General features: G+C 38.6%; 1 protein-coding gene across 1 annotated transcript; it reads right to left on the bottom strand.

The window, feature by feature from the left end:
- Positions 1 to 997: 997 nt before the first annotated feature.
- LOC101484840 (caspase-8-like) lies at positions 998 to 11,579 on the bottom strand. Its single transcript, XM_076877032.1, has 10 exons — positions 11,276 to 11,579; positions 11,169 to 11,188; positions 6,033 to 6,162; positions 5,904 to 5,938; positions 5,752 to 5,812; positions 5,573 to 5,631; positions 5,253 to 5,367; positions 4,962 to 5,089; positions 1,662 to 2,056; positions 998 to 1,289 (listed from the first exon to the last, which is right to left on the bottom strand). Exons 1-10 carry the CDS (start codon positions 11,577 to 11,579, stop codon positions 1,145 to 1,147), a joined length of 1,392 nt encoding a protein of 463 aa, XP_076733147.1. The 3' UTR covers positions 998 to 1,144.
- Positions 11,580 to 13,421: the final 1,842 nt, after the last annotated feature.

The raw sequence follows: 13,421 nt of genomic DNA on the forward strand, positions 1-13,421 counted from the left end.
GACTAACAGACGAACTGTCCTCTCCAGCACCCTGGCATAGACTTTCCCAGGGAGGCTGAGGAGTGTGATCCCCCTGTAGTTGGAACACACCCTCCGGTCCCCCTTCTTAAAGATGGGGACCACCACCCCGGTCTGTCAGTCCAGGGGTACTGCCCCTGATCCTCACGCAACATTGCAGAGCGGTGTCAACCAAGACAGCCCTACAACATCCAGACTGCTACATCTAACTGTCCATAGAATTCTATTCTATTCTATTCTATTCTATTCTATTCTATTCCATAAGAATAAACATGTTTACAGCTTATAAGCAACTATAAAGAAAAACAACAGCAGTCATTCCTTTAAAGAAAAAGATATTTTTTTTATAATTGTCTATAATTATATTTCTTTTTGTTTTGAGCCATTAAGTATAGAAGTTCATTTGTTGTGTATCACACACAGGACCTAACAAAATATCACGTTTCTACAAATAAAGAGTTAAAAACGATACATATGACAGTGAAACTTTCCTTTTTATTTATTTATTGAACTCATGTCCCAAAAGAAAGTCATTTGTTTATAATAATTGTCACCATATTTCTACTACTCTTATGTAATTTCTTTTGAAATTGTACTTAACATATATCTGTAATTAGTCATAACAAGTTATGGGTTGGATGCTTGAAAGTCTGAAACCAGAACATATAGAAGGTGAAGAAGTCTGAAAAGTTATTGCTGATTTTATTAGACCAGCAGCACCAAAAATATGATCTCTCGCCAACTTTACATATAGGACACAGGCACTTCTGCCTATATGTAAACACCAATAAAAACACAATAATATACATTTTATTAATCACTTCAGTGCCCAATTCAATGACATGTACACATTAAATGGCATTATTAATCAGTTTTTAAATGTGGAAGAACGATTTGTAAAACAAATGACCACCACTTAATCACAATTCAGCAGCGTATAATTATGTGGCAGAAGAAAGGAGAAATGGCATGTTAACAATTTCAGAAGCTAAATTTCATAACCACATTTTATATATTATGATATTTTCTTTGATTTTTGAGATGAGATTAAAATAGAAATTCATTCATACATACATGCTGTAAATCAGGCTCATCAAGTCTATGTGAATCTGGGAATTGTTTTTGGTCACAGGCGGGTGACAGGTTTGAGGACGAGCTTCTTGGTGAGAGTGTATCTGGGCTCTGGCATTTGTTTGTGGGATAAATACTCTCCTTTGCTGACCTCCCTGTTAACACGTGTCAGGACAGTGAGGATATCATCCATCTCCTGACTGCAAGGAAAACATCAGAAACACACTAAAAATAACAACTTGAATTTTTGGAATACTTGAAACATTGAGCTTTCTGATGTTTTACATAAGCACATCTTACATCACCAAAAGCAGACCTACAGATATGCACATAAGTATAGCTTTCTAAATATCTTTTATCATTGCAAAAACTATAAAAACAGTTTATAACAGTGTGCTATAAAGATGTCAGATTGTGTCACTTTACATGACAGTTGTGCCTAAGTAAAGTATAAATAAAATTAGGCTTACTTAAAATGTTTTCTGTATGTCAACAAATAAATTGTGAAATGTGTCATATATTACAGTTTTCTTCCAAAGTAGCATTTTATCCTATTAAACTATTTCTCTCACCTTTCTGCTGATCTTGTCAGCTGCTTGCACAGCTCCTGGGTGTAGATACATCCTGTGACTGTGTTTCGAAACGTCACGAAATCCTCCACGGTGGCCATGCCTATCAGAAAGTCTGCTTCTGAAGGCACTGTCTCAATCTGTCTCCCCGGGTCTGCATTTCCTTCCAAGAAGAATTGTGTCTCCCTCCCATCCTCTTGAGGCCCCAAGCTGCAGGGACAGTATCCTTTCTGGTATCCATCACCCTGACTTGCTTCAATGAAGAAGAGTTTGGGCTTCCCTGACAAGGTTGGGACTCTTCCACTTGTAAAAGGGAGCATCAGATCTTTCAGGAACACCTTTTCCCCATCGGTGCCAAAGACACACCCCTTTTCTCCATGCGAAAGCACGCATACCACCTTAAATCAGAGGCATATTGGATAGATGTGGTGTTAAGAACAAAAAATGCAAAAGGACACATGGTAGTGAATTTTGTGAAAAGGATAAAAATAGCTCTGGTGACCACATACTTTAAGAAGGTAGAATGTAAAGTGAATTATAAGAGTGGAGAAAGGTTCACAAAGGTAAACTACATCTTATGCAGAATCGTAAAGAGAGAGGATACTGCAAGGTGGTGTCAGGGGAGAATGTAGCTAAGTAGATTTAAATGGTACTCTGAAGGTTGACTTTGGAAATGAAGAAGGGGAAGTGAATGAAGCCAAAAGCAAGGATTAAGTGAAGAAGAAGGACATTGTGCAGTATATAGGCAGATGTTATATGAACTATCAGGGCTGCTTATCAACCTCTGGTCAGTATAAAGGTAGTACGAATGTTGGTAAATGATACTAAATTAACTAATTCAAAACTGACAGTTGCCCTGGACCCAACCCTGACGTATGCAATGAGTTAGGGATGCAGCTATCAATTATTTTTGTAATCAACTAATCTATCGATTATTTCATTGATTAATCGAGTAATCTGTTAACCAAATATATCATGAAAAATTAGGTTTAAATTTTTTGGTGAAAAATTTGTTCATGGCAGTCAGTGTTGGGGAGTACTGAATACATTACGTATTTAAAATACAAAATAAGTGTAACTGTTTTCCGATAAAGTTACCATTTAAAAAGGTAATAATCAGAATACAGTTACTTTGTAAAAACAGATGGATAACACGGTGGTCTTTTCCTGTTTCATATTGTAGGCTATCCCCTCTTTACTTTTTGGTAATCCATACCGGTGGAAACCCAAATAAAATAAGAGGCTCTAATGCCTGGGTCTCAATCTCGCGGCCCATGTCACCTCTACTTGCGGCCCGCATAATGACGTGAAGAAATATTTTTTTAAAATTAATATCCAAAGAATGATTTAATATGAAGGCAATATGAGCAGAGTGTTACAGGCATAGCCCTAAAGAATGTAGCCTAATGGCCAGTGTAGTTCGTGTTGCAGGGAGAATGTGTGGGACTGCCCCTGGTGTTATGTGTGTTTGTGAGCACGAGGAAGGGAGAAAAAGGAAAGTCAAAAGGTACGAGTTGCTACCCACCAGAAACGGGAGATGGAAGCATGTAAATATAATAATAACCGCTGCAGCCAGTGCAGAGTGCCTGACGAATCCAGTTGTAAGGGGTCATGACTCGACTGCACACTGGGTTTGCCGCCTCCAAAACAATAATTTCCATTGGAGCAGCCCTTCAATGCCTCTCTCTGTCTCTCGCTAGCAAATTTGACCCAGACAGTAAAGCTAGTTCCCGGCTATGAGCCCGACACGGAACCCGACATATTAGCCAGAGGTCCCTTTACTATGGTTCGGAGCCACGGACCTGGCCGAGGTATAAGAGAGTACAAAAATAAATAAAACAATTTACACTAGCAGTCAAAAACTAATGTGTACACTTGTGTCTGCATTTTTATTTTGTTAAATACGAGCAAAATGACAGCAGAAGTGCTGCCACATGTCTGGCCAAAAGAGGGTACCAATTTGTTTATTTGGTAGTTCAATAAAAGGCTTCAGATAAGACTGTGAAAAAAATTGGGTTCACGTTTGCAGTTTTGTCTAATTATGCAATATTTGAAATAAAAACAAACAAACAAAACACTACATTTTCAGATGTGAGTGAAGTTGGCCCCCCCACCTTCTTCAAATCCAACAAAAGTGGTATCAAACGTTTGTGCTACGTTTGTGCTGCAAAAATTTTCGTTTGTGCTGCTATTATTTTTAAGATATTAATAAAAATTTCTAGAGGTCAGAGGTCAACCAGCCCCCCCACATTAATTAAATCAAACAAAATGGGTGTCAATCAACTGTGCTACGTTTGTGCTGGTTTGTGCTGCTAAAATTCTTGTTTGTGCTGCTTCTGTTTTAAAGAAAGAAGACAGCTTCAGCTTACCGCATCTTATATCAGTTGCACCGAAGTAGCTGTAAGTAATCTGGGCGCTACAGCTTTAAGCAGAGGTTAAGATGGTTCTCTTAACCTCTAGTGTCCACCATCTGGTTCAGGTGTTACCACCACCAAAGGCCCTAACCATCTTTAAGCCACAGGTCAGTGCAGCAGCTTCAGCAATGGAGGTGGTCCATTCGGACTTAATGTCCCCAGTCTCCCTCGGGATGGGTCAAAGCTCAGCCGGACCGTGGCCTCTGCCAGGTGTTCCCAGTGCACCCTCACTATATGTTTAGGCTTGCCAGGTCTATCCAGCCTCCTCTCCCACCACCTGGTCAGAATCACCACCAGGTGGTGATCGGTTTACACCAACACCAGACTGAGACAGAGTCCAGCCCCTCTCCAGGAGACTGGTTCCAGAGCCCGATCTAGCGGGTACATTTCGACTTCACGCAATATATTCCATATCCTATTCGCTAGTCTCGGTAGCCAAGGGTCTGTCCACCAGGGTTTCCGCCCCTGGCTGCCAACCAGCACACAATGCACCTGACCCCTATGGCACCTCCTGTGGGTGTTGGGCCTACAGGAGGGTGGGCCCATGTCCCTTTTCGGGCTGTCCCAACCAGCCCACATAGACTAAGGCCTGCCCACCAGACACTCACTCTTGGGCACCCTCCCCAGGCCTGGCTCCTGGGTAGATCCTGGTAACCCTATGCTGGGAAACTGTGCCCTGGATATTCTGCTCATAGGGGTTTTTGAATTGCTCTGTCTGGTCCCTCACCCAGGGCCAATTTGCCATGCAAAACTTTACCAGGTTACAAAAAGTCCTTGGCAACATAGCCTCTGGGATCACTGGGAGATGCAAATCCAGGGATATAAAATAAATTAAGAATATAGAATGGTGGTTGAGGATACAATTCCAAAGATGTATGAATCTACTTACCAAGGCATTATCATTCACAAAATTCTTCTTGCTGTACATTCTTAATTCATTTCGTATTTGTGCTGCAGTCAGGTTGTTGTGTATCAGCACTTTAAAGCCTAAGCTTGTGAACACTGTGTTCAGAGCATCTGTGCCATTTAGAAAAGAAACAAATGAAGGTATAGCAGTAGATTACAAAACCAAAGAATATCTGATCTGTATGTGCAGCAATTGTTGCAGGTCTCAGTGCTTCTAGTTAAAACAGTCCTACATAAATCGAGTCATGATATGGTTTGAAGGTAAGAACTCTACCTGCATCCTTCTGAGTTCCCCTTCGAGCATGTAGACATGTTTCAGTAGTGAAGGTCTCATTATTGATGATCACACATAAACCATGAGACGTATGAGTCAAAGTGTAGTATTCTGACTACAGGACACAAACAAAGAAAATGTGAAGTATTATGTTTTTACATTAATATAAATGTTAGTGTTCCGACAAAAGAATGAATGAAAGCATAAAAGTCTGAATTTATTATTAATCCTTTATTTATCCAGGTAAAAAATCTCATTGAGATTAAAAATCTCATTTCCAAGAGAGACCTGGCATCATAGCAACAAAATGAATGAACTACCTGATCAGGAAGAGAGATGGGCTGTGATCGTGCATCAGTGTAAATAATCTCTCCTCTGCCTTAGAGACAAAAGAACAACATATTTACATGTTCAGTATTATGACAAAATAATAAAAACCAGAGTGACTGTAGGAATTCCTAAAAAATAACTACAATTTTTTCTGAACAGAGATACTTACAACTGCACTGAGTTTCAGTTACAGACAGAGGAAGATGGGATTCATTTGTGTTAAAAAACCTCTGTGGGAATAAACATCACAGTGATCAGCAAACTGACACACAGAATTAAATGTTCAGAAACACACAGACAGATACAGTTGTCAATACTGACATGAGGAGGTAACATCTGCTGCTGTTGGGGGACTCCTGTAACGAGTACAATCATTTGATGATGTTCACAGAAACACACTGTTTACATCTAAATGTTTTTCTGTGGTAAAGTGAAAAATGTCTCTCTTACCTTGAATGTAGTTCTCTACAATCATTGCCAGCTCAGGAGCAATCTCTTGGAGTATTTCATGCAACACACTGACATTTTTGTCTGATATTAAATCTTTCTTTTCCATCTGAGCAAACACATCCAGCGCTGTCTGGAATTAACAGCAAAGATGGTTTTAGTTCACAGAGGCTCTTGTAACAGGGCGGCCCTTAGCAGCTGGAAACACAGTGAGATGGACCAAGGCAGAAGTAGTGGAACAAAGTATTTATTTGCCATACAGCTCTCCTTACAACAATTAACTTGTCGAGCTTCTTCACAGCACAAAAATAATCTGTCTCTAATGACAACTGGCAGCTTTAATATGTTCAGCTGTCACCGACTTAGAGTTGGATGTCTCGAGACCGGTCTCGAGACCACTTTTACGTGGTCTTGGTCTCGGTCTTGGTCTCGACGGACTTTTGTCTTGGTCTCGGTCTTGGTCTCGATGGACTTTTGTCTTGGTATCGACGGACTTTTGCCTTGGTCTCGGTCTCGCTGTTTCGGTCTTGTGTTCTCAAATCGACATAGTGTTCGGGAGATTTGAGTCAACCATCAGCGGAGCGGGGGGGTGGCTTACTGGGCTTAAGCCCGGGTCATTTTTTCAGAAGCATGGGGTCTTTTGGAGTGTAATTTGTTAGTTAGATGCCTGACTGACAACTGTATAAAACAAAAACAACACACGAAGCACAGAGCGCACCGTCGTAAATTCCCCCTAATATTGGTATGATCCGAGCTCAGGCACTAGGCGACTGAGCACAGCACCCATGTGAGCGAGGGGGGAGAAGCTGCTGCTTGCGAGTTTGCTGCAGACAGAGGAGAGCTTAAGTTTGACCAGGTACCAAAGCAAATCATTCGTACTGAACTAATAATGTAAATATGACGGTGTATCACAAAAGATTGATATCAAACTGATCACTTGGTTGCGTTACTTGCTCTTCGAGTGAATCAACAAATGGATAAATAAAAAGCCGAACAGCAATGCTGATTTTTTAGAGAGTCTTAGCTTACATTTCATATTTTCAGTTGTTTCCCTCCACGGATAAACAAACTCTCTAAATCGGTTTCAGTTGTGTACTGATGTACACAACAATGGACATAAGGAGCTTCTTTCAAAGAAAAAACTCAGGTAGATGTTATTTTATATATTATGCTTTGAATGTTGTTCAGTATATCTATGCAAAACAAGAGGAATTTCAATACACAGCAGTATATTCACAGTTGAAACCAGATATTTACATACACTTCATGGAGAAAACATAAAAACTTTTTTTTACTGTTAAACATCAATTTAGAGTAAACTTTTGTTTTAGATAAATAAATGTTGAAATATCTTTTGAATTAGTTAAATGTCAGAATAAAAAGAGGGAGCTGTCTATTTTAATCACTTTCATCAAATTTAGGAGTACATATACACTAAGTTTATTGTTAATTAATAGGAAAACTCCAGACGATTCCATTCTGAGCTGAAGAAGCTTCTGATAGGTTAGTAGAGTCCATGTGAGTAAATTGGTGGCACACCTGTGGATGCATATAAGGCAAAACACAGAGCCTGTTTCTTTGACATGGGAAAATCAAGAGATGTCAACCAAAACACCAGGAAAAGAACTGTGGAGCTCCATAAGTGTGGCTCAGTTTGAATACAATTTGGTGCCATTTGCAATTAAGAAATACAGATAGTTTCTCTCTTTACTCTTAAAGTTAACAAATATGTTTTTTATATTTATCAATCTAAAAAAATAAACATTTAGTCTGATTTGATGTTACAATTAAAAAAGTGTTTTTATCTGAAGAGTTTGTAAATATCTGGTTTCAACTGTATATTTGATGATGTTGGTGTTTGGCTTGATTGTCAGCACAAAGAGGGAGAGAGAGGAACAGAGAGGGAGAGAGAGAATGAGGACAGAACAGAGATGGAACAAGAGCAGGTGAGACACACATGTTAGTCAAATGGTTGCTTGCCAAAACTCATCAGAACATGTATCTCGTACCTAGTGTTTCTTTTTAGATACAATTTGTTACTTTTCAAATTCTATATTTATTAAGTTATGCAGGCTTGTTTGCACAACAAGGCTACATAATTATATAAACTTTTCTCAATCTAAATATTGTACTTTGGTAGAATTAAAAAATAAGTGTAGTGCAGGTCTATGATGATTTTTAGTGCTACTATCATCTAGTTCTGATTCTGGTTCTGTCTTGGTTACTGTTGTAGTCCTGTTTTAATTCCGGATTAGTTCTGGGTCTGGTTGAATTGGGGTTTAGTCCCTGTGTCTTGATACAGGCCTGACTTTGTTCTGCCTTGCTGCTTAATTAAAAAACTAGTTTAAGGTGTCCTGCATATGTCTATAGAATAGCATCTGGCTGCAGTTTAAAGACTTTTTTTGTCTCGGTCTTGGTCTTGGTCTCGTCTCGACTCGGTCTCGTCTCAACTTGGTCTTGCTCTCGATACCCTCTGGTCTTGGTCTTGTCTTGGTCTCGGATTAGGCAGTCTTGACTACAAGTCTACACCGACTTAACCATTATTCCACTCTCAGGTAAATTCTTAAATCCCAACCTTCCACCACAGTATACAATATATTAATTAGAATAAATAAATACATAAATACATTTTCACATTTACATATTAATAAATATTTCACACTTAATGTTACACCAAACCCACTATTATAAAAACCCAGAAACCCAAGCACAAAGATTCACCACACTCTCTTTACCTATGGTCTCTCCCGGAACCTTTAAATGGTGTCTGGACCCTCGGGGAAACATTTGCCCAAACACCTTGAAGAGGACACAGGCAAGAAAGGTGAGTAATCATTATCTTACCACTTTTATCCCTAGATTTCACACACACTTGCATTAGTTTTCCTTACTGGTAAACCTTAATCACAATCTCAATCACCATTCTTCTCTCCTGACAGACAACCACCACATTCCTTGATGAGGAGCAGCTGTGCAGGATCTGAAACAAGGCCACCAACTGATTTTAAAATTCCCAATAAATAGTCAATAAATATTTAAACTTGTGTGCAAATCCATGCTTAAAGTGCAATGCTAAATAAAGTGCTTGATAAGGTGCTTTTAATAAAGTGAAAGGTGTGTTCTAAAGTGCTATACAGATAATCTAATATAAATACATGCAGTAAGGGAGTCCTCTTCCTTACACTCTGCAGCTACACTATAAATCTATCAACTGCTTCACAGCAAAATGTTACTCAAATGCCAGTTTAAAGACACAAATCTTCAGCTCTGTGATGAACAAGTCAGCTGGGTGCACAGATCATAGACTGAAATTCTCTGTGACCTTCAGTTTGTAATTTAGATTTAGGGATGGATGCACTTAGAATACTTGCAAGTTTAAAGCACTTCTTAAATGCTTTCACATTTCAGATCCAGAAGTTAGCTTTATATATCTTTTGTTTATTTTTTACATCCAGTCTATGATCAAGAGAAACATAGAAATGAACCACTGTTCATTATGTTAACACATGTCTTTGAAAAATGTGGAGAGGCTTTGTCTTCATTGGCATTTCTGTTTTGTGCCAGCTATACAAAAAAGAGGCTGGTAAGATGGAAGCTGTTAAATTTTGTGGTGGGTCAAGCAAAACTTTCTATATATAAAAGAAGAAAAAATAAGATTAATAATATTGCAGGGAAAAGGGTTGATACAACTTTCATTTAGCTGGTTAAATATAGATGTCTACAAGCTCTACAAGGGCCTGATATCCACACGAGGACATTATACTGCCACTGTTCTTTTAAATTTAAAATGTCCCAATATGTGGATCTCACTTTTCTCAGAAACAAAAATCAGGAATAAAAATAAAAATCTGTAAATTCTTTGTTTTTACATTCATCCGCTCCCAATCAGCCCAAATAGCAAAGAGAAAGTAAAAATTCATGCCATGAAAGAGTTCGGGTCTTAGGAGGTTAAAGCTGAATTTCCATTGTATCCATTGACAAATAATTTAACTGATTTTTCTTCTCAGTGGTGCTTTAAGAAAAGAGTGTGTTTTGTTATATATGGTCAATTATATTTCAGCCCTGTGACAATTTATTTTCTTCTTGTGATGTACTGATGTTCATTTATTGAGAAATAAATGTTTTGTTAAAAAGAAAATCACCATAGGATTTAAAATCTGAAGCCCAGATACAGTTGTTTCTTAATGACTACATCCTGTAGATGTAGATATGGTGAGTTGATTTTAAAATAGCTGGAGATGTGTGCAAATGTTATCTCACTTTGCATTGATCCAGTGTGCTTTTGAGCAGCTTTGATCTCAGTAGAAACTTCATGATTGCGATATTGTCGTTATTCATAGCATCACATATTTTGTACAGCATCACCCTAACAGTGGGGAAAAAAAGAAGAAAAAATAAAAATGTGGAGAGAAAGCCAAACAGACACAAAGATATTGTAATTCAAACTGATAGCATTTAAGTACTAATTACTACTATATGCATGCTGTCATATTAAAGTCAATGTGGGACTGCGTTCACCTGTACTGTGACAGAACAGGACTTCCATCTGTGTCCTTTGATCGTTTGCTATCTATGCCCAGGGACCTGACGAGGTCTACTCAATCAATAGTTGAGAGAAGGAAACAATTGTTCTGCAGGAGACCTTTTTCCTTTAAGCTTGAGAACAGGTCTTTGATATTAGTGATCTGTGGGGGGGGGGGGGTGTCATTAGAAAGTCTATCAGTGAATATGAACATATCTAAGCTATCTATCATACTGTCAGTCCTACAAGTGACGCATCCATAAACATGTCAGTAAAACAAGTGGAAGGATAACAGTATAGAACATGCAGCACTGACCACTTTCAGATGACTTCTACTAACAACATCACGACACAGGAAGCAAAGTGCTGCCACCTCGGTAGAGTCCAGCTCATCTTCTAGAGTTGAGGACAAGCTTTGTATCACAGGCCTGGATGGACTGATAGATACAAACACTAAGTACCATAGGCTATATGAATGTAGCAACAGTCTTTGAGATGACCCTATGTCATACATCTTGCAATATTATGTGAAGGAAATTGATTAAACAGCACACTATCTCTGTGACACAAATGTAACTTATTTGAGCTGCTCTGTATTTCCAGAAGTAGGACCTCACCTCCATTTGACTGGAGCCGTCTTGTGACAGAACATAGAGAGAAACAGAGTTACACATCCAACCAGAATATGATCTCAGACACAACTTTTCTGTGTGTGTTTAATTACCATGTAAAAACAGGATGTCATTTTTTAAGTCCTTCAGCTGAGGGGAAGTAGTTTTAATGTCTTCATCAGTTTGCAGGAAGTTCAGAAAAGCTCCGCAGGTATCGTCTCCTTTACTCATGATCTTATCCACGAGCTCAACAATGTGTCCCTCCACATCTTTTCCGCCGATACTTTTAAGAATGTTGTACTCCCGTTCAGTGATCAGCTCCTTCTCATAAACTTTGTTGAGGATCAGCCTGTAGTCTCCAGACAGAATCGTTTGGATGGCTGTTTTATTTCTCCTCACAATGTCTTTGGCAGACATGCTGAGTCTGCATTACAGACAATTACACAGTTTAAATATCACAACTGCAACTAACAGCAGCACACAGGTTTTATTATCTTACAAAGTCTTCATTTTAAATGTAATAGTTATTGCATGTTACCTCTTTTGGTGTCCTTGAGAGTGTGCGCACAGATGATTCAGTGGCCCTGCTTCATTGCATTATGTTCTGCAAAAGAATATGCAACTCCTCAAAGCAAATACTTCCATTCTTCTGTAAGCTACTGTACTTGCTGCAGTAATTAATAATGGCTGGAAACAAAGCGATAATTTAGCAAGAAATGTGAATGTGCCTGAATGATAATTTCATGTGTGCCCTGTAGCCTAAAATGTGTATTACAACAACTTGTTGGGAAAAATTTGTTTAGACATAAATGTTGATGCCATAATACTGCAAACTCAGACATAGTTGGAATTTCTATTCAAAATGTAGCTGTATGAAATGTATGACAGTCCGTTAACCAAATAATTCAGATCTTCTCTGTCTAAAATGTTAAGTGACAGACAAAATAATAATACTACTGATAACAAATATATTTTGCTTATATAACTGTTTTGTGCACCATCAGTACCTATCAAAGAGGAAGCAGGCTGGACCTGTAGTGTATAACTACTCTGTCCTACAATCAAGTTTATGAGGATTCTTTTGTTTGTTTTTGTTGTTTTTTTCTTTTTCAAAGATAATATTTGAGAGAATAACTAATAACCTCTCAGAAGTCACCCTGGTTTTCTCCGTCCTACCCAAATGTAAAAGGGGATATATTTCCTCAGGCTGCATGTCCCCATCTGCCACATTTGTCCCCATCCTATAAAGCACCACCACGAAGTAGATCATTAGCAGGCACCTGCATGAGTCAAGCTGTAACTATCACCAGTTAATACAGGCTTGTTTCCTAAATGACCTTAACAGGCTGGAACGAAAGGCACTTATTCAAGTGGATGAGCAGAGGGTGACTCTGTGTGACAGCAGAAAAGTGTGATCAGAGGATTTCATTGAAGATATTTGTTTATTTTTGTTTTTGAACAAAACATTGTTTTGCCATTTTGGCTGGTAATTGCAAATGTAACTCAGTCCTCACAGACAGAAAGTTAAAATGTCGAACACTACAGTAGGAATAAACATGTTTACAGCCTTGGTATTTATAACCAGTTTCATTTCCCATAACTAGTCCAGTTGTAAATGGGTTAGAGCAGGGGTCTCAAACTTAAATGAGCTGGCCACACAACTTGTTTTAACATTGCACTCAACAACAAACAAATCCTCTCTAACACAAAAAAGTAACTTCAAGGGCCAAACTCCATCACATTTTTTTCACGTCAATATACGGGTGGTTAGTTTGAGACCCCTGGGTTAGAGGAAAATATCATCAACTAAATAACTCAAGTCACTTTTGGCACAACACGTATAAATGAAATTACACGTAATCACAGGGTACTTGGGATCTAACAGTGTAATTATTTTTTACACTGAATCGATATCGTGTTACTCAATCTAGAATCGATTTTATTTGGAAAATCAATAATCAAAACCTACCCCCACTTAGTCCCTCCATAACACGTACCCTAGAAAGTACTTGTTTCATTTGAAAACTGTTCTCTCCTTCTTCTCAGCTGGGCCTTTAGCTAGCAACACTGAAAAGAAACTGCACACAAACAGTTCGTGTGTTTGCTGATGTTTGTTGAGCTGATAGAAATGTTGCATTTGAAATTACCTGACACTCCAAAAAAACCTCACTCCCTTTATGCTCGCTGGTCGTCGGTAGGGCTAGCTAGATGCTGAAGTATCGCAAACATAACTTATGGACACCCGAAGTCGTTCCAGCC

Source organism: Maylandia zebra, linkage group LG18 (assembly GCF_041146795.1).
Source record: "Maylandia zebra isolate NMK-2024a linkage group LG18, Mzebra_GT3a, whole genome shotgun sequence".
NCBI classification, from domain to species: Eukaryota; Metazoa; Chordata; class Actinopteri; order Cichliformes; family Cichlidae; genus Maylandia; species Maylandia zebra.